This window comes from Nipponia nippon, unplaced genomic scaffold, assembly GCF_047370975.1.
Source record: "Nipponia nippon isolate SJK-2023a ecotype South Korea unplaced genomic scaffold, ASM4737097v1 scaffold_1, whole genome shotgun sequence".
Classification (NCBI taxonomy): domain Eukaryota; kingdom Metazoa; phylum Chordata; class Aves; order Pelecaniformes; family Threskiornithidae; genus Nipponia; species Nipponia nippon.
Window position 1 is genome coordinate 2,701,095 of NW_028262290.1, and position 21,550 is coordinate 2,722,644.

Sequence of the window (21,550 nt, forward strand, 5' to 3'; positions counted from 1 at the left end):
CCTGAGGTGGCTGAGCAGAGCTGAAGGGACAGCTGGGGACAAGCAGGACAGCAGGATATGATGGAGGCAAAAGGAAGGCTGAACTGGTGAGTGTATGGGCGAGGAGCACAGGGTGTGTGTGTCTCTCTGTCTATCCGAAGGAAGCTTGGTAAGGCTAAAACTGTATCAAGGATCAGATCAAAAAGTCCTGCCAGTACAGCAGGTGTGCACATAAGGAAGAGAAGTGAGTGAGGAAGCTGTTTTTAACAGTATACTTTTATATTCTATTACAGATTGAAATCACAAGGTCAAACTAACACCAGGCTACATTGGCCATTGTCTTTCAGGCTTTTATCATATAATGGCCAGCACAATCTCCTCAAAAAACATGGTAGCCCTTTTCTCAATATTTTTTCTGGATTGTTTTGGTTTTTATTTTCCTTAGACAACATCTCTGCCTGGGGGACCACAGGGCACTGGGGTGTGAGACGGAGATGAAGTTGGGTTTACTCTTAATGAGCAAATAGGGAACCAAAGACCTTGTTTTAAAAGAACTGGTTAATCTTGCGAAATGCAGGGTGTGAGTTTGGTCCAGCAGCTTTGAGAGAGAAGGACAGAAACTGCTGAAACCTCTGTTGTCATTCAGTTCATGAAGATTTCTGTGTCCTAAAGTCATGGTGTTGGGCTGTCATCTCGGTTCCCACTAAAATACACGCCAAGCGAACATTGTCCCCATGATGGTCCCACTCCTCGTGCAGGTTACAGTGATGGTGGCAGCAGGCTGGGCTGTATCTATCTATAGGTGCAAAGAGCAGATTGTACAGGGAAAGCCGGTGGGAATAAATTGGCACAGAGAGTAAGCTGCAGCTGTTTTTAAGGGGATCAACAGGGTTTCCCTGTTGTCATGACAACTTGGCAGTTTCCTCTGCTCTGTGCTGAAATATGTACACGCACCTGTGGGCTTGAAACTGAGTATTTGGTCACAGACTCACAGAATCACAGAATGGTTGAATTTTAAAGGGACCTTAGAGGTCATCTAGTCCAGCCTGCTGGCTCAAACAGGGCCATCTAGAGCCAGTTGCCCAGGACCATATCCAGATGGTCCTTTATCTCTTCTGGAGCCAGATCATGTCATCCTCTTCCAAATGCAACGGGAAACCACCAGATCTCAGGGAGAAAAGAGGAGAAGAACAGGTTCACAAGGCTGCTCAGCTCCTGGTGGAGTTCCTGTTGCATGAAGGAACCATATTCAGGTCCCTGTCTCACGTTCTGGACTGTCAACAATTGTGCCACCACCTGCTGTTAAGAGATTTTCCCAGAGGACTTCCCTGATTGGTGTGAGTATAACTGGACTCTGGGGTTGGTTCTTATGCTGGCTGATTTTTTCTTGATTGTTTGGTATTTCCAGATGTCTCCAAGGAATTTTGTAGCAGCAACAGGTTGTTAAAAAGGAGCTGCCATGTTCTGATCCACACCTCTGGGTCCAGGTTCCTTGTCCAGGTTATTTTTCAAGCTGAGACCAAGGTGAGCTGGTGTTTCTGTTCCAAGATGCAAGAATGAGGAACAAATGTGGAAGGAATGAGCGTAAACATGGACCTGTATACCAGAGCTGCTGGTCTGAGGCAGAACTGTTTCACTCTGATGCGATCCCCAAAGACTGTAGTGAGATGACAGCGTCGAGTAGCCCAAGGGCTCACCAAGAGAATGGGGAAGGGACAAGGAATAGGTCTGACACAAGCCCAAACAGAGAGTTCAACTGGGGCAGAAGAGACAAGAGGCAAATAAGACAGAGATAGAAAAACGAACAATGCCCTGATACATGATGGGTTTAGCCATAGAACTATTCAGCAGGATCCACAACATTGAGAGGGGAGAAATAAAGTAAAATATAACTGAACCCTTGTTCAGCTCATGCTGAACAGAATCAGAAGCTCAGCTGAGCAGAGCCCAGCTCTGAAGTATGAAAGTCTTGCCTGTCCTGCATCTTTTTAGCCAGGCACTCAAAGCCATGTAATCCCACTTCTTTATCTTGGCAAGAGGAGAAGAGGGGAATTATGGTAAGCCAGGAGGATTGTCAACTCCAAACCCAGCCTGACCTTTGAGAGCTGCCCAAAATTTGGTATTCATCCCCAGTTTTTTGCTGTTCTTGCAGAGACTCTGGCTTAGTGCTGAGATCCTGTGGCTCACTGCTTTACTCCATAAATATGACAGTCTGGCACTGAGCTGACCCACATGATCAGTTGCATGAATCAGCTGATTGGCAGTCAACTCTGAAGCTGACCACAGCTGACCATGTCTGGATTGTCTGTCTCTTTCATCGTAAGGATTTATCCAAGGAGAACAGCATTGGTGGATGGACATATTTTGTGGTCTGTGGTTGAAACAGATACACGTTGCATGCAATGCATCGTGGGCAAGAAGAGCTAGGAGGTCATGTAGACACTTGGCAATTCCCCTTGTCATGGCTTAAGCCTATGCTGAAAGCCTGTCTTGTTTCAGGGAAGGTGCTGAAGGTTCATACCAGCTGAGCTTCCTCCCATTTGTCCCGGTTTTCCTCCGACAAAAGATTGCTGATGATCTGGACAAAGTTCTGGAGAAGGGAGACAAAAGAGGAAAAAAGAGGTGGTTAGCCAAATGTAACACAGGCTAGGAAGGACACGGTGATGTGCAAGGAACATGTGAGAATCAACCATGCTCCAAGAGGGTGCTCATGGTGCCATTCCCAAAGGGTCCCATAGTGTTTCACAGGCCTCTGCCCCCAAGGATGTTAATGGCAAAACAGGTTGTAGTAAGGCCTTTTCCCAAAGGCCTTCGCTTTGGCTACTATATCTGATAAGGCATTGGACTGGGAATGTCTTGTATCCATTACTAAAGGTTTTTAAGAGCAGATTAGGTAGATGTCTGTCAGAAACTGGTTAAAAACACATGATCTTGCCTTGTATAAATCCCGTCCTATCTTATTTTCACTTGAGCAGAAAATACTCTGGCTTTTCATTAGCATTGTATCAGATACAAAGGAGGTAATCAAACCCTGAGCCCTGTGCATGCACACACACTTGTAACCTAGCCTTGGTCTCCAGGATATGCGTCTCAGCTCACCTGCACATCCCCAGAAGTTGGGCTATGATAAGCCCTACGGAAGATCTCTGTCATGTTCCTGAGTACATCGATGGTGGACAGCAAGTCCCCACTGTAGCTGGTCCCATCCTGGGAGATTTCCACAAGGTTTTGGAGCACTTCTGACAGCCCATCACCCATCAACCCACGCTGAGCTTTGGAAAGGTGTTCCCTGGTCTGAGAAACAGAAAGAAACATGACAAACACTTTAGAGACAGCCAGAATCAAGTTAATGAGCTCAGTGAAGGAACTGCTGGGGGAAGGTTTTTGACCTTCCTTGTAATTCAGAGTGCAGATTAGATGAATCTGACAATCTTTGCTGGCCTGAGACCCTGTGATATTTTTAAAATGGTAGGAGAACAGAAGTGAAATTTTCTGCATGCCCACAAAGGAAAGGTTGTGTGTAGGTTCAGAAGAGATTATTCTACTACACAGACGCTATTCTATTCCTGACCCAAGGCCAGCTAACATAAGATTTTTGCCCCAAAACCTTGTTTTCTTATAATGAATTTGGAACTATTTTAGGACAGACTGTAGCTTGTCCTGAACACGAGAGGGCAGTTCTCATAAAGGTAATGTTGTTTTAAGGCAAGCCACAGGAGACCAGCAGAAATTCATCACAATGATGAATTTAAGACTAACAAAAAATAAGTAAATGGCTTATTTAAAAGTGATATAGTCACAGTGATTCTTACTGATAATGGGATATGAAAGACCTGGTAGGACCTGGATTCTGTCAAGCTAGATATTAAAATACTCAGTGAGGAATCTTCCCTTGTCCATGAAGTGCCCATGCATCACAAGTTAAGCAGACAAAAACAGTAAGGGAAAAGCAGGGCAGAGCAGGCATCTCCCTTTCACATGGAAATGCTGCTTTCCTTCTTTTTTTTGTAACTATAGCAGTGTAACAAGCATTTGGTGGGATCCCAAACCTGCTGAGCTGAGAAATCGGTCTGCCTTACCATCATCTGTATGTTCCTATAATCAATAGAAACACACTTGATGTATGTTGGAGGCTCCCAATAAGCTATCCCTTCTTCATCTAAAATGCATCTTCGAAGGATCAGCCCTGGAAGAGGAAAGAAACGAATATGGGAATGAGGACAGCAGGATGAAAAGCCAAGCACCTTCATGGAGGTCACCCAGAACTGGTCCATGCATCCTTGTAGGCACACCTACCAACACAAAGGGCAGCAGGGGCATCTGCAGATGCCTGAACAACATGTGCGAGCATGTAGGAGAGATTTTTATTTCCTTCGCCTGCATTTTCTTATTGAGGGACAGGACAGCAAAAGGAAGTGGGAATGAAAACAAAACCTAACAGATTGGACATGGCTAGTCAAGGTGAAAGAAGGTTTCTTCTGCCCTGGAGGGCAGCTTTCTTCCTGGCTCAGGAAGTCCCACAAGCCTCCCCAGGTGGCATGGTCTGGTACTTGCAACTAAACCAGCCACAGTGGTTTGTGCTGCCTACACAATCTCAAGGAGAATAAATATCCGACAGCACCATCTTTGCATCAGCTGAAAAACTCTGAAAGCTGCTTGCAGTCCTCCCCCAGGCCTTTCCTTAGCTTCAGTCTACAGTGAGTTTTGCAGTGATAATCACACGCCTTTGTGATGCAGAGGAACAGACATAGCAGTGAGGAGGAAGGGGAGAGGGATCACCTTGCCCAAGCAATTATGCTGCCATTTGGAGAGTCTCTGAGGAGCAGGTTTTGCTGGGTCCACAATCCCAGTGCTACTCATAAATGATTCAGTGAGCTTGCTATGGATACAGCCCTTCTTCTAGGCTAGCATCTGGGATGATACTGACTGTCCCAGGCTGTGTGAGTCAAAGAGAGCTGCAGGGTTTGACCATATCCAACAACCCCATTCAAACTAAATAAAACCTTTACATTCATTACTGACACTGCTGCCCCCTTTCTGCTCCTGCCTGGGAGTGAGGAACATCCAGCTGAGGACAAGCTCCATCACCAACATGTCTCCTGGAGCCTTCTCCGCACTGCTTTCCACTCCTTGGGGAACATGTGGCCATGGTCACAACAGATAATACCTGGATGCCCAGACACTATCGCTTCACACCACCATGGTCAGACTGTCAACTTGAGCACATGAAGATACATTTAGAGAGCTGCTATGGTTTCTTAGAAGGTGAGGAAAGCACCGAAGTGTGAGTGGACAATGCAATTCAGATTTCCTGCTTTCATTTACTAGCTTCTTTTATGGGCAGTGGAGAGAAATATAACGCTCGAGTCTAGAGGACTCTAATAAAGTCCTACCTGCTTGTGCAGAGCTATTTGTAGATAATGAGGAGAACATACCACAATAACCTTTAATTGCAAAGCTGTCCCAGGACTAGGCAGTAGGTGGATGGGTGAGCACCTCAGATTCTCCAGTACGAATGAAGAAGTTGTTGTTGTTAAACAGCGAAGGACCACAGAAGCCCAGAGAGGGCTTTAGCTCTGAGTGAAGGTAGGGAAGTTCATTTGCTTGTCCTGTCCTCCCACAAACAGGTTCTCCTCATCTAAGAGGCAAAGGACAAAGGATACCCTGAGGGTGGACCTGCTCCCTGGCCAAGGCATGAAGTCATCCTTACCGGTGGCATTGCGAGGACACCGGACAGCTGCAGCATCCCCAGCGGGCGTCTCTTTCCAAACCACAGAGGCAACACTTTCCTCATCACAGATTTCATGGGGCTCTGCAAAGAATGAAAAACGCCATTGGTAAAGCCTTCTCCTCAGGAGGGATGTGGAAAAGGGAATGGAAAGAGGAAACAGGTGGGTGTGGTCTGGAGGGAACAGCAGTATGGTGTGAGCCAGGAGGCCTAGAGGTGAACGCCCAGCTCCGCACCTGTTTGGCGCATGGCTCCTGACAAAGCCACTTAACCTCTCTGGAATTTGCTCTGCCTGCCTGTCTGAAAACTGGGTGTCCCTCCATCCCGAGGATTAACTCACTAATATGCATGTAACAACCTGGGAAAGGCCACTAACACACCTGCCTTGCCTCGTGGCAGCTCTTTGCAAGAAAGCTGTTGTTGCTACACCCTACTAAAGAGCTGTCTTTTCTTGCTTAAGGGGCTGATGTCCACTTTTTGTGGGTGAACTCCATGGCTCCAGACTTTACACTTTTCATCCCTCAGGGTCACCACCCAGGTTTTGGATTGGATGTGTCTAAAATGAGGCTCGGCATAAATAAATTGGAGTAAAAATGAAGGAAAGAACAACAAGTACACAAAAAACCAAGATGGACATATCCCCTGGGCGGACTTCATTCAGGCCCTCTGTCTGCTTCCATCTTATGTGAGTACACAGGGAGAAGATCTGAGCACCAACAGGCTGGATTTGCATCAGCAGCTCATTTCCAAACACTGCTGCAGAGTCCAGTAGGCTGCAGAATGTGTTTTGAGACATCACAGAAAAAGCTCTTTGGAAGGAGGCTGTCAGATGCTTCTGTCTGTGGGTGGAGCTGAGTTGGCCTCAGAGTCAGTGGGACCTGGGAAAAAAACAGTCACCGCAGGAGAGCTTTGTGCTGAGAAACTCATTACTTGCAGCATGTAAAACGGAGGGAGCCATGAGGATGGTGTTAAAGCTATTTATCATTCCTGAGGGCGGGGAGGAGAAAAAAATTATATTTAATGGTTTTCAATTACAGCTTTTATTTATTGTGTATGTAAAACTACCAATAAAAAGGAAGATGACTGCATGTCTGCAACTGAAAAGGCAGCTGCAAAGCCAAAGCCAACCAGCCGTGGAGCCTGGCAGCTGCCTGCTGAGCTTCCTCCCCATGCAGGAAAGTGCTGCCCATACCAGCATCCAGTGGTGCCAGTGGAGACATGCCAAGGTTGTAAGGAAAATGTAAATCTGCCATAAAAAAAGAGGGAGGCCTTGAGTTTTCATGTTTCTCCCAAGGGAGCTGTGGGGCAGCGATGACCCTGAAGGCTTCCTTCTACAAGGGATTGTGCAATGGATGTGCTTGCGTAGACCATTTCAGGACCTGCATCATGGAGCAAATACCCAGCGATGGACATACCCCGCTGTTGCTCTGGAACAACCCAGAGCACCTGTCTGGCTGTGGGGAAGACTCAAACCTAAGATTATGGGCACAGCAAGTCCTACTTTGAAGGACTCATACAAGACCCAAGAAGCTGCCTACACATCACTGCTCCTGCAGTCAAGCTCCAAGACTGTGTGGCTCCAGCCCCAGCTGCAGTTCAAAGACAGATTCCTCCTCAGTAGACACTGGTAATGAACAACTTATGCTCTCTGCTTGGAAACAGATGCTCCTTCCCTTGTTTTAAAATTCCCTTTTGAGTAATCACTATTGTCATGAAATCCCTGAGGGCAAGCAGGACCCCTGCTGTGCTCTGCCCATATACAGGAACAGTCCCTACACCAACAGCTTATAACTTCTGTAGGTAAGGCAGAACATGGGTGGAAAAGAGGCAGTTTTATTTCCAACCTGTTGGCACACAGCTGTAGGACAGTGAGATTAAGTCACCCAGTTGTGACCAGCATGTGGTCACCCAGAGATCCTGTGGCAGAGTGGGGACTTGAATACAAAGTCCTTCCTCCTGAACCAGTGCTTTGGCCACGGTCACAGATTCTCCATATCAAACTGTGGTTCCAAGGAGGGTTTGGGGCATGGGGTGGGAAACTTCTAGCACCCTCCGCTACAAAACATCAAAAAGCAGAGAGGGAGTGTGTTCACATCTGACCTCCCCTTTCTCCTCCTCTCGCCTGTCAAACTTCCCTGGTCTCATCACCCCTGCAGTGTCCCTGGGGACCGCTGAGGGATGCTGTGGATCAGAGATGCTCTTAAGAAATCTACTGATTGTCTAGCGTTGTCTTGACAGTGAGTACAGAAGCAATTCTGAGGCAAGGAGAGAATTATTTCATCCTCTTTTTTTTCTTCTTCTTTTTTTTCTTTTTGATGTTGCTTCATAACAAAACCCTTTTTACCAGAGTAACCTATTTGCACTGGGAGATTTTAACAACTAACCCGATTAAGCTCAGTTCTTCTGTTCAAATCAAATCATGCCGGCATTTGATACTTTCTCAAGAACAAATTGAGCGGGTTTATTTTTAGCCTCTGATGACTCCCCACCTTTTTCCTTCCCCTGCAAATTAACAACTGCAACGAAACCCTTCTGATTTTGAACCCTAGCAGGGCTCAGTCCCTGAGACATGTCTTTTCCTTTTGAGCACTGTGCAGGCATCAGCCCCTGCAGAAAGAGAAGAAAAGATTGGGCTTGTTCTGCCAGGGCCCCAGCTGGCACACACTGAAGCTGAACTAAATCTGCATTGCTCTGTAGACACCACCAGACAACCCGGTGCTAAGATTTTCTATGGCGAGGGAGAGCTTTGTGGCTGAGTTAGAGGAGACTCTCACACGCCACTGCTAATTGAGAGGCACAGCTTGTAAGGAAAGGTGATGTCTTTTATTAGAGAATAGCTGGGAAGAGTGAATATGCTGTCTCAGGCACACAGTCTCTTTCTCTGTTATCTTTGAGCTAAACAGGCTCAAACTTCCACACTGAAGTGCTTTGGCTTTTATCTTTATCTTCAGCAGTTTTCAAGGGACTCTCAGGGTCAGCTGTCCTCAACATGGCAGATCCGCCCCCAGAAACATCTGCACCAAAACTGTTACCTCTGTGCCGAGCTCCAGCCTGTCTTTTAGGGAGACACCCCTTTTCACTAGGACCGCCAGGATGATGCTATGAGAATCTCTTCTGTCTCTCACTGAGATGCTCTGACAATTAATTACCCTTTCGGTCAAAAATCAGAGCCCATTATGTTTGATGCAGTCTGACTGCCAACATCACATAGGCCATTGATTCCCCACCAGCAATTTCACCAGGTTCTTTAACTGAGACTAAGAAATAAAATAAAAATGGTGCACAAGCCTTTTTTCTGGCCTCTTTATACTGTGTGAGAGACAGATAGAAGCATTCCCACTTGCAAGTATTTGCTCCCGCTTATTTTTCACATTAAGCCCCAGATTGTCCCCTGTCCTACAGCTCACTTGCCCTCCATTCAGGCCTTTGCACCCTTTTTCTCAAGTGGATGTTTCTTCTATGGCTGTAGCTGGAGGAGGGTGAGATTGGGTAAGGCTCTGGCAGATGTAGACACATCTGTCTTTTTTAAACATTAAGTGGTGTGACAGTCTCCTGGAGGCTAGGTAAAGGGTGGGAAACCACTGCAGCATCCTCAATACTCAAGATTCTGATATCAGTTTTTGCTATCAGTGTGTCTTTTCCTCTTATGGCTCTATGGCAATGCAAATATGAAAATCATTGAGGGTAGACTGGTGGGACTTACCAAACATTCACTGAAATCATCATGGTTACACTGGCTTTGGCAAGAATTAAATCAAGCCCTTGACATACCTTGTGCCTGGGTTATGGGCAGGGTCCCACTAGATCACAGCTCCTTGTGGCATTCAGCTCTCTGACACACGATGCTCCTGTCCCCACCATGCAAAGGAAAGTGTGAGGGGTCTGGGGTACATACCAGGACACTTTCTGTCATTGCACTGCTTATACTCTTCCTTGGGGCCCTGGCAAGTCTCTCCACCAAAGAAGGGCCCGTAGCACACACGGTCACGTCTCTGAGTCCCACCTCCACACGTGGTGGTGCAGCTGCCCCACACTCCCCAGGCCTGCCACTTCCCATCCACTGGAGACAAAAAAGAGGAGAGAAACAGCCTGTCACATCCTAAACATAATCAGCAACAGAAGGAGGCAAGGTCCCAAGGTGAGCAGTGGAATATAGGATGAGTAGAGCATGGCTTGGTGGGAAGGGAGGTCTCCTGCCTCAGATCTTTGTCTGATCCTCAGCAGACATGAAATCAATGTGTGCTCTTTCCCATTGCAGCAGCCCTTTAATAGTTGAAGGGTGTTCTTGTGTTTCTCCTTAGTATCCTCACGCCCTGCAAAAACAGCCCTGTCTCTTTCCTTGGGCTTAGATTTGGGGCTGTGCTCATGAACACTGTTCAGGTGGGCAGGGATTCAACCTGCCCTGCAGCCACATCTGCCAGTCACAGTCCATAGCTTGAATTTGGTTGGGATGTACAATGTGTGTGTGAAAACAGACCTTGCCAGAGAAGGTCTGGCCCAGGGATTTAGAGAGACCAGCAGAGCCCTTGAGTGAGAAATCATGAAGAAATGTCAAATAAACCTCCCTCCAGCCATTTCCATTGCAGTGTTGTTTCATGTTCCTTGGAAAGAGGTTTGAGACCTTGTCTCATTCCATTGTATCTTCTCCCAGCATCTTTACAGATTCAGTGGAAATGCCACTTCTTTTACATTAACAATGGCATTTATCAAAGCACTATAAAAATGTTAATTAGCCCTCACAACAAGCCTGCAAGGTAGGGAAACATTCTCCTCTGCTGCATCACAGATGAGAAACAACAACTTATTGACAGAACTAGAGCAAAGGCCTAAATCTCCTGATTCCTATTAGGGTTTTAATTAGGATTTAACACACCATCTTGGGTTGAATAACTCCTTTTGGGAGTCCAGGAGATCCCCTTCTTCTTGTCCAAGAAGTAAAAGAAAATTATCATAGAAAAGGGACAGCACCAACCTCTGATGCTTTCTTTGGTGACACCGTATGCAGTGGAAGCCATGACCAACATTGCTTTGATAACTAACTCTGAAATCAGTGGGACAAGGTTGTCTAAAAAAGAGTGAGGCCCTTTTTGTCTTTGAAGATCTCCATAAGTTGCAAAGGAGCGAGCTACCTAAACATCAAAACCTACTAGAGACCATGTAGGAAAGTCCAATACCTATCCCTGTTTTCTCAGAAAGGGGACAAAGACCCTCTCCATCTCAGGGATCCACTCCTTCTCAGTTCTATGGTCTAACAGGGATGGAGCACTCGGGGAGAGCCAGGGAAAGGGCCAAGAGAAGCATAGTAAGAAAAATGGGTTGCTGATCAGTCTTCAAGGCTTCTAGATCTTCAAGCTTTGTTTCCAGGTCAGAATATTTTCCATGCCAACTCACCCAACTAGTCCCTTTGCAGTGGTCTCCCCCAAGATTTCTGCACAGAAAGGAGGAAACTACACCTGCAACTCTATAGTGCTAGTGTCAGTCTGAGAAAAGCAGAGTTCTGGTGTTAGGTGTACTCTGGTATCTGCTTCAATTTTCTTTGCTTCTCCTGCATGAAATGGCTTTTCTGGAGCCCATGGTCCATGGTATGAAGACAAGGTATTCTGAATGTAAGGTACTGGCTACAACAGCTAGGGCAGCAGGAATTATTGCTATTATTATTATTATTGCTGTTATTATTGTTATTATTATTATTTTAAGATGCAGCTAGATGAGTAAAGTAAATGACAAGTCTTAGATAGGCATGAATCAAGGCTTCATTGTGCTAAACCTTGTCATAGATAAGGTTCAAAGCAGTGATACAATAGTGGTTGCTTCCCTGTTTGCTTCAACTATAACTAGGAGTGGTTAATTGGTAGGAGAAGAGGAAAAAAAAAACAAAAAAGAAAAAAAAGAGGAGGATCGTTGAAGCATTGTGGAGGCATGGAAAGGGTTTCATAATTTTTTTAAAACACATACTGGTATTTAAGGTTAGAAAGATGTGTTCCCCGTGGGTAATCACTCACCTCTCCAGGGTCTCCTGGAGCATTTGCCAGCTATGGATTTTGGCTTGCATGGTCCATTGGTATGACCTACAATCTTCTTATTACTGCATTACTGGTGAAAACTGTGCAATTCCTCCCCAAAGAAAATAGGATGGAATTTCACAAAAGCCTGCCTGGGACTGCAGAGAAGGATGACCCAAAAGAAAGAAAAAGTCATTGATCACTGACCTGGGCATTGGCGTAGGAAGCAGTCCCTGGTCTCCACCCAGTGTCCCTGGCATTCAGCTCCCCCGTAGGAGGGTCCATTGCACTCTCTTGTCCGCTGCTGGGTACCGTTGGAGCAGGAGGCAGAGCACGAGCTCCAGCTCGACCACTCATTCCAGTTGCCGTCCACTGAGTGGCCCAAAGAGAGATAACAAAACTGAATGTGAAAATCGCTCCCACTGGAAGGAGGCACGTGCAAGAGTCTCTGGCCTGTGCCTACAAGGGACTGAGGCAGGGGATGACAAACCAGAATCATGGAGTGTGAGAGAGGACAACGGCCATCAAGAAAAGGTTCAGGCAACTTTGGCAATGGTAATTTGTTGGGACCCTCTGCAACCTCTGATTGGTATGTTATGGCCTAGCAGGATGCAAGTGCCATAATATTTCAATTTTTATGTCCATACTCTACATAACACCATAAAAGTTGAAATTATTGATATTACACATTCCAACATAAAAGTCAAAACTAATAATATTGCCGATCACAACATAACTTCAAAATAGAGAGCATGGATCATGTTTTCACTGAAAATTTTGAAGGAATCAATACATTACCATGACATTTCCCATTTTGGGCAATCAGCACTTTTTGAGGGAACCCATTTTTCACCAAAGCAATGCATGAGTCTGCAGGAAGGGAACTTTCTCAAGCACCCAAATGCTGTTGTTCATTAAAGTGCTCGCAGAAACTCGAGTCACAGCGTTATTCACAGGAATTTACGCGGCTAGCCAGGAAATGCTCAGAGCAAAGGTGTGCTCCAACAGAAGACCACAAGCAGAGTGCGTGTGTGTGGTCAATGTACTTCTCTCACGGCTGAATTCACACTGACAGGCTTGATATGTCTCTACACAGCATTGTCTTTGATAATTAAATAGAGGAGGGAGGGACAAGAGAGGTTATGATAGGGACGGGGTTGGAGAGAAACATGAATACATCTTATTAGTGTGGTACAGTATGAGAAATTCCCAAGTGTGGCAGTTACACCTTAATTGGTCCCTGATCAACAGATCCATCACCCAGTCTGCTATTCCTGGAGCACTTTTTTCTCATTAGCAGCAGCCATCATGCTCTGTTTAGCTCTCACTAGCTGCTAGGTCTCACTCAGAAAAACAACCTGAATCCCTGAAAAGTCTGAATTCTGGCTCAAATCACGTTGCTGTAGATTGCAGCTCATTTTCTTTGGCTTTGTTTGTCAGTCCAAGAAAAATATATGCAATCCGGTCCCCTGTGTAATCCACAAGGACTTGAACAGCCCTGAATAATCCCCATTGCAGTTGAGCAGCTTTTTGTTTGCAAGCATGTAAAAAAATGTCAAAAACGTCCAAATGAGCAACTGTTAACTCAGAGAGGGTCACATAAGCTCAGAGGGTGTGAAAAATCAGGCAGGCATTAAGGTACTTCCAAAAGGTGCTTGTTTTTAGCAATCCAAGCTTGATGTTTTCATTGTGCATAAATTCAAGGCGTCATGTCAGTGCCTATCAATCCCAAGGAGGGGAAATGAAGAAGTGGTGACTGATAGGTGATTCCTCTCTGGAAATGATCTGAAGTCCCACAAAGTAGGTTCTACCAGGTATAAATTAGCGTGGCTTTTCTGACTGAAGGAAGTGCTGCCCGTTTCCATGAACTAATGGTGCCCGCCCCTCATTAGTGTTCCTCAATATTGGAAAAGTAAGATTGCATTTACTAAAGTAAATGTTGCATTTACCAAAAAAATTACATTTACCAAGAAAGCTGAATTTCTTAAAGCCCTGCCTGCTGCTGTGGCAGTGGTGATTGGCAGCTTGCCACAAGCGTGAGCATTTGGAGGTGGTAAAATATAAGAGCCACATCCATAAATTTCTTATTCAGTGCAGGATAGGGAACAGGTAACTTCCTTTGAGATGAGAGATTATTTATTCATAGACTGTAATTTCAAAGATTTTTTTTAAAAACTGGAGAAACAGAGATGGCTGTGTTGCACCTCCAGCCGCGTGCGCTGATGTAAAGGTGTCTCTTGGGCAAGATGCTGAGGGCCCTCCATCACAGCTGCAGCAAAGACCGCTCAGTGCCGTTGTCACACCTCAGTGTGAGTCTATCAATCAAAAATGTTCATTGGAGTCTGGCTGGTGTAGTCTACACAGAGACTGGCATTGTCTTCTTCCTTTCTCTCCAAAGGACTTGGGGCTCAGCCCATGATATCTGCTGCTCTGGAGGAACAAAAGCTCTGTTGTCCCTGCAGCAGAGCATTTTTATCAGTTGTAGTAATAAATCCTCAGAGCAGGGTAGTAATAAGCGCTATGACTGTGTGTGTCAAGCGCTGAGCAGTGCCCATTGTTGTGCTTCAATGAGTCCCCCAACGCTGCACTCATTTGGCACAGCAAAGCCACTGATTGCCTTTGTGGCATTAATTAGAGCTGAAGTCTTGCAGTTGGGCTGCTTGTCTTTCCACCACAGTTCCGTTCGCTGCAGTGTATCCACATATTTATTTGTATTTAAATTAATTATGGATCAGTGTTAACTCAGGATATGCTTTATCGCCCAGGCAATGCCAGGTCTGACTTCTTCAATTTGTCTTTTTATGACAGAGCCGATTTGGTGTCTGGGATGTTCTTATTCTGAGTAGAGTCTTCTGGACCACAGCCAGAAATCCAAGGATAGTTACTTGGGGTAAAAACTGGATGGGAAACGCTAGGAGGCTTCTCACAAATGTTTTCACAAAGTTCTTATCACTGCCACAATCCCTCTCCTCCTCCAGGGACATAATAATATCTCATAATGATTCTCATTAAACTGGAAAAATGTCACTTGACATTACTCTGGGAGAGAGGGGAAGTGTTGGGGAGCTCCCTTGTGTTCAGATCATGTTCACCAGGACAGCTTGAGTTAAACTAATGGGGACTTTGTGTTAAACCCAGGGCCTGTCTGGTTCAGGGGAAGGAAGCCACAGGAGTGCAAGTGGATTTCCAGTGTTAAAAGCCATTTCATCTTGAGGCTTCTTTCCAGTGTTTCAAAGCAAAACTCAGGGAGAAGCATTTGGAAGTGAAATCCAGGGGTAGGGAAAAGGTACTTAAAAATTTTAAAATATGTCATGGAAGGCTCTCCGAAGTCTCTTAGTCCATCTCACCACCCAAAGCAGGATCAGGTACAGAGAAAACTTGCATATATAGTGAATTAATGCACATATATTGCTAGCAAGTAAAGCTATTAATTAATTCCAGCACAACAAGCCCAGTCAGGCAAAATAACTTTAAACCATTCACTGCAGATAACAAGTGAGAAGCTTAAGATTGTCTTGGAAATAGTAGTGACAGCTGAGCCAGTCCAGATCCATGCCATATAATATGTGTCCTCTGAAAGTTATTACACAGAGCAAATCTGAACCTAAGACAATTCTTAGCTGAATAACCCAGAAAGCATCTCTAGGTTTCTCCCCCAATGTGTCCTTTCCTCATAGAGGATCCTCTCTGGGACAGTGCAGACTGTGTGCTGATTCAGCTGAGGCAGCTACAGACCCACTCGATGAGCCATGTGCGGGCGTCTTCAGAGACGGGGAGACCTGCTGGAGGGAAGGCTTTGAATCTCTAACTGCCTTACCTGGGCAAAGTGCAATGTTGCAGAACTTTGTTTGTTTCTCTGGGCCCTCGCAGGGGTTCCCACCAAATTGCGGGGGCTTGCATGTGCGGGTCCGATCCCTGTACCCTCTCCCACATGTGGAAGAGCACAAGCTCCATGGAGACCACTCGTCCCAGGTGCCATGCACTGCAATCAAAGCAGAAGAAGTAAGTTTCCTTTCCAAAGGAGGTCTGGAGAGGTGAGCAAGACCACAGAGCACAGCATCTTCCCACCCAGAATAAGCAGCATGTGAGAAGTGAGTGTGGGAAGGCCAAGAACAAACCAACACAAAATGTGAAAAAGGAACATCACATAATTTTTTTTATGCTTTGGTATCGACACCAAGTGTCTGTTACTTTCCAGTCTGTTTGAAATAAATCACAATGCACTTTTAATTGACCCTAATTTTTCAGATTTTTGAGCCATGAGAAAAGGGCATTTTTTTGACCAAAAGATGCAATTAGCTAAAGAGGAACAAAAAAGCCACCACCTTTTGGGAAGCAACATCACCATCGTTTTGTCACTTTTTACCCTTATTTCCCTTTCTCAACATGTTTTCTCATTGAACCGTCAAAGGCTACAGCATTTTCAAGCTCTCAGAAAAGCTGTAGTTTGGCTACTAGTTACGAAGACATGTCAGTGACACCACAGGGGCAAAGCCAGGGAGACTTGGAAGAACAAAATAATATAGGCAACATGCTCCAATAGTGCTCAGGCCATCACTGGTAACTCTTGAAATTAGACATCTAAAGCTTTCTAATCTATATTAATCTAATCTTCTCCAATCTAATGTAATGTAATCTAATATGGCCAGGTTATTTATGGAAGGTTAGTCACTGTAATCTCCAGAGGCCAAATGTTACAAGAATGTACTGATCTCTCTTAAGGGACTTCATCCCTTCCAGCTTTACTGGAGAAGCTAATGCAAAATCAATAATGCTTCAGGAAAAAAAAAATACAGGTACTTTTCCAGTCCTGCATGGGTTGCTAACAGTGACTGACCCACCAGGATCAGAAAAGGATGTTCAAACTTAATGTTTTGCAATTGTCACCAGGCATCTTGCATGATAAGAGATAACTAGAGGAGGAAAAGCAGGGAATAGCACTGGAAAACAGCTTGGTGGTTTTGCCATTGTAAGATTGGTTCTGAACAATGATGTTGCTGGTTGGAAGTCATCAATAACACACCTGGTTTAATAGCATAATTCTTCAAAATAATGTCCAGACTTCCCAGACTGGACTTTTCATCAAAACTGTGGAACAAGGAGTATGAAAACAGAGACGATAGCTAGCACAATTCATAAACATACCAGCAGCCTGAATTTTTCGTGCTGATTTTGCAATGGTATGCCCAGTGTTAGCATCTGAGCAACTGAAAGTGTCATCTGGTGCTTCTTTTTCCCAGTCTGCCCTATGCTTGGAAACACCCCAAAGGGCACATGCCTTTCAGATGTACTGTGTTCATTGCCTTTAGATAGTATTGAATTGTCCATACCATGCAAAACAAGTGCCCATCTAAAGGTGCTTGGTCTAGCAATGGTCTCTGTATGAAGCTTTAGGGTAAAAAGAGAAGGAAGAGGAAACAAAACCCATTTCCCTCCCAGCAGATATCACAGTGGAGATATCACAGGCAGTCAATCTTCTGTGCGTCTCCCTTCCCTTCCTGCCCATGCGTACATGGAGTGCTCAGCCCACCTGGGCACACAGCAGAGTTGTTGCACTGTCTCTGCTCACGGAGAGGGCCACTGCACTGAGTGCTGTAGGAAGACGACACGCAGAACCTCGTCCTGGTCTGCCAGCCCTCCCCGCAGGTGGTTGAACACACACTCCATGGGGACCACTCCTCCGCTGCGGGGTCACCTGTTGGGATTGGAGCAGAAGGTGAGGACATGGTATCCTTGGTCCCTGGATGTCCGCGGCAGTGTTTTCCAAGTTGCACTTCACCAGTTATTGGTGATCTGTGAAGCTGTGCAATGTGTCCCACATGTGGTGTGACAAAAAGGGTGGAAGGGGATTGGTGAGAAAATGTAAGGGTTGACAATGGGCTAAAAGCTTTTTGGGGGTATTGCATAGAGCTGTAACACACACACAAAAGGGAAGGACACTGTGGAAGCATCAGGGCATTGGGCAGGGCAGGCTCCACCAAGGGTAACGAGGTGGTATAGCCACTGCAGAACCATGGGAGCTGCGATATGTGTCATCTACTCAGAGATAGTACTAATTAAGTAACAGTGATTAGACAGATATAGTACACGTGTCCATAAACTGAGCAGTTGTAAGGATTCAACTTCCCCCGCCTTCTCATAGCCCCTACCAATGCAGATTGGCAGTGGAGGAGCAGACAAAATAGAAGATGACAGTGCCTGAGAAGGACATTGGCTGAAGTAATCCCACAGAGCTTTCTCTTGTCATCTCCTTCACCTGTGGAGAAGATCTGCTTTGAGAACAAGACTGACTGTTCCCAGGCATCATACAGTCCCTATCAACTGCTTACCTGATGGGGCAGTATTGGAAAGGCAAATAAAAGCATCCCATTGAACAAGAGATGGGAGTGGAAAGCAATGATGAGACATATTCCCTTTGTCATTAACATCCCTGCAGACAGATGGTCATGCCAGGGGTGTTTCAGCCAGGCCACAGCCTCCAGATAAGTCACCAGAAGTGTGACATGGGCAGGGAAAGGACAGTTTTCCGTTAGTTTCATAGGCATTAGTCTATCCTTGAGAAAATGCCTTTCTCGCCCAGATGAAAACAAAAGCTTGCTCTGTTTCATTTAATTAAGCTCTGCATTGTTTGGGTTTCTAGATTTTTAATGGATTACTAATAATTACACATGATAAACCTAGAATGTAACATTTGGTATGTATAGTACACAGGCATATGGCACAAATAAACACCAACACATCTTTGAGGATGCATAATAGAGGGCCATACCCTTCTAGTAACAAGTTCTTCAGAGCATCAGACTGCACCACATCACATCATAACCAGATGCATCTGGCAGACTACAGATGATATAAGAGGGATCACGGCACTGGGTGCAGCGGGTAAGCATGACTTCAGGGGTTGTACAACATGGCACAGCCTGAACTGCACCCAACACTTGGATGTGTTTTCCTGCACCACCACCCCATTCCCAAAGAAAACTGGACAGTAGATGCTGTATTGGATTGACCAGTTGCAACATTGAGCATGAAAGAGACTCTAGCAGTGGGTTGCGACAGCTTGAGATCTCAGCCAGCTTGTGGGGCAGTGTGGATTATAAACCAGCTGTGTGAAAGTCAGCATCAGTACAGGACATGTGATAGGGACTGTAGCGGTTGGGGACCACCAAACTGCCCAATACTACCTCAGCTGACTTAAAGCTGTGCATGTCTGACTTCTTCCTCAAGTTGATATGTTTATTTACTAGTGTCTTAAGGGGAGTTTTCTGTGTGCTATGACATTTTATGCAGGATTTCAAGTGTTTATGGCTCTCATCAATCTGCTCATGGGGATTTTTGGTAGTTATCTGTGTTATTCGTTATGTGTCATGCATTTTAGCACATCTACTTTGAATGTCTCCAGTCATTCAGGCAGTTGGTAGTTAAAAGTATGCTCACTAGTTGGAGGTTGATGAATCAATATGCTCAAGCCTGTTGATGGGGAAAAGTGTAGAGGAAGACCTGTCCTTGATGCAAAGTGGACAGGCTTTCATTCCTTCATTTACTCGCTGGAGTCAGAAAGAGGTGGAGGTAAGGATGAGTCTTTCTCCACCTCATCTATGCCATTGCAATGATTATCATGAGATGTAACTGTTTTTGTTCATTAAGCCAAAGTTGCTCGATCCTGTTTCCCCTTGCTTTTGCATTTTGTTTCATTAATCTACCCAGCTGGTTCCAGTTAAATATTATGGACCTATGTATGGATAAATGTTGGTCTTTCTCTGGGATGTGTAGGAGGTGGTGTGTGTTTTGAGGCCTTGGAGCTTCAAGAAAACATCAGTCCCGTATCCTGTTTCTTAAGTATTAGATCTGCTGGTATAGAGAGATCTGCATTTCCATGGTAATTTTGCTCCCTTTCCAACAAGGAGCTCAGCTGGCTCTGTCAGACAGACAGTCCTGTGATACTCAGAGTTTACCACCAGCAAGTTATCGTTTTGGTGCCATCATTTCAACATTTGCCATGTAGTGGTGCCATCATTTCAACATTTGCCATGTAGAGTGAAATCTCCAGATTTCAGGAGATGCTTCTCTGGCCCACAAATCCCAACCATTCCTGCTACCTAGCCTCCTTGGATGCTGCACCAACAGACGATGCCTTTGCATTGCTCAGAGAACCCCCTCCATTGACTTTGAGCAACCTCCCCAATACTGCACCCAGCCACCACCAAGTCCCTCAGTGGCAGGGAGCTGGCATTTTTTGGTAGTTAAATGCTGCCAGTCTGTGCCCAAAAGTCTGTCTGAGAGGCCAGAGGTGGATCAGAGGAATCCTATAGAGATGCAGTGGCCTCCTCCACCAGCAGCTCATGGCTTGGAGAGTGCCATCCCATCACCTTGTCATTCAGGCTTGGCTGTGGTTTTGCAAGCTCCATGTCCAGACAAGAGTTACTGACTGTGTCACTAGATGACTGAATGGCATCTTTGGACCACATTCCACCTCTTCTCCCTCTTTCCCCTTCTTTAGTGTTTTTGGCTTTTGCCCTTTCACAGCAGAAATATCTATGATTAGAGGTGAATCTCCTCAGTTATGATCTCTCGCATTGCACCAATCTCTGGCTTTTAAATCCATAATATAGTTTATTGTCCAAGTGCTGGTTACTCTTTTGGGTTTGGTGTCATTTTGAACTAAGCAATTTATCTCAGTCTACTGGGGCACTATGTCCAGTCTGGTCTCAAACCTTGCAGAAATTCAGCTGATTTTCAAACCATGCAAAACCCAGTTCTGAGACACTCTCAGGCATCAGGACAAGCTCTCTCATTCTCCATCCAAGAGAAGCAGAATATTGCTCATTGCCAAAACTATGGATGAGAAGAATTTCTGCAGCCTTGTGGGTCAGACCACAGCAAATACAAATTACTGGATGCAATATCTTCCGATTATTTATCCCAGAAGTGGATCCTGGCTCTGTTTTTTGGTATAAGGGTAAGAAGTCTACCATGCTCATTGTGTTTGAAAGCCCAGCTCAGTTTGAAAGTACAGCTCAGTCCTGTCTTATAATTAGACTTGCCAGAGATGCACTGCACGAAATTGGTCTTCACCCCCCAGAGGGCAAGGGGCCATGCACTGCCCTCCATCATGACTGCTGCCTGTAGACAGATGTCTCTGCAAGACTGACCTTTGATTAGTCCTGTGATTCTCCAGGCTAGCTTGGGGATTAACAGGAGTGTCCCAAAGGAGTTTTCAGGGGCGAGGACCCCACTTCAGGTGGGAAGCTGGCCCTTTGCAGGGCTTGCTGCTCCCACCAAGCCAGCTGCAGCACCTCTCCTGCAGCTGGAGAGGGCCCAGAAGCTGCTGCAGAAGGAGAAACACTGGGCATCACTCTATGGGGATGTAACACTGCAATCCAGGATCCTTTCCAGCTCCTGGACAGCCCTGAGAGTAACTGAGCTGGCCTTACAGATTGCTTAGCTGGCTGCGGGGTCCCCATCAGTGCCTGCAGCTTCTCCATGACACTTCTTCCCTTGGCACTAATGGAGCGGCACATTGCTGTCATCCCTCCACCAGGATCCCTTTTTTTTTTTTGGCGTCGTCTGTTGATCTGACATCTCAACACGTGCAAGCCTTCACTCACATCGTGCTGCTGGCAAAGACCTCCTGGAAGCAGTCTGTGGGCTGAGCTAGGAGGGCCCGTGCCAGGGACCTGCTGGGCTGGATCTCACTCTTGTGCTATTGCTGGGAGAGACACGTGGGCAGCCAGCGGCACCATAGCTGAGAGCACAACCGTGCCAGAGCCTATGGGCCAACAGGACCTGGACACCAGGGCTGCGGAAGGATGGCAGGAGAAAATACTAGTCTTCAACTGGG

General features: G+C 45.8%; 1 protein-coding gene across 3 annotated transcripts in view; it reads right to left on the reverse strand.

Annotated features, from left to right (window-relative positions):
- ADGRB1 (adhesion G protein-coupled receptor B1) overlaps nt 1-21,550 on the reverse strand; it is a 281,739-nt gene that overhangs the window by 126,923 nt on the left and 133,266 nt on the right. For all 3 annotated transcript variants that reach the window (XM_087739596.1, XM_087739512.1, XM_087739670.1), the window contains exons 5-12: nt 17,240-17,404; nt 15,527-15,691; nt 11,917-12,081; nt 9,603-9,767; nt 5,690-5,791; nt 4,059-4,165; nt 3,079-3,273; nt 2,501-2,569 (exon numbers count right to left, since the gene is read on the reverse strand). In XM_087739596.1, the coding sequence (XP_087595722.1) occupies nt 2,501-2,569; nt 3,079-3,273; nt 4,059-4,165; nt 5,690-5,791; nt 9,603-9,767; nt 11,917-12,081; nt 15,527-15,691; nt 17,240-17,404 (1,133 nt within the window). The remainder of the gene's footprint in view (nt 1-2,500; nt 2,570-3,078; nt 3,274-4,058; nt 4,166-5,689; nt 5,792-9,602; nt 9,768-11,916; nt 12,082-15,526; nt 15,692-17,239; nt 17,405-21,550) is intronic.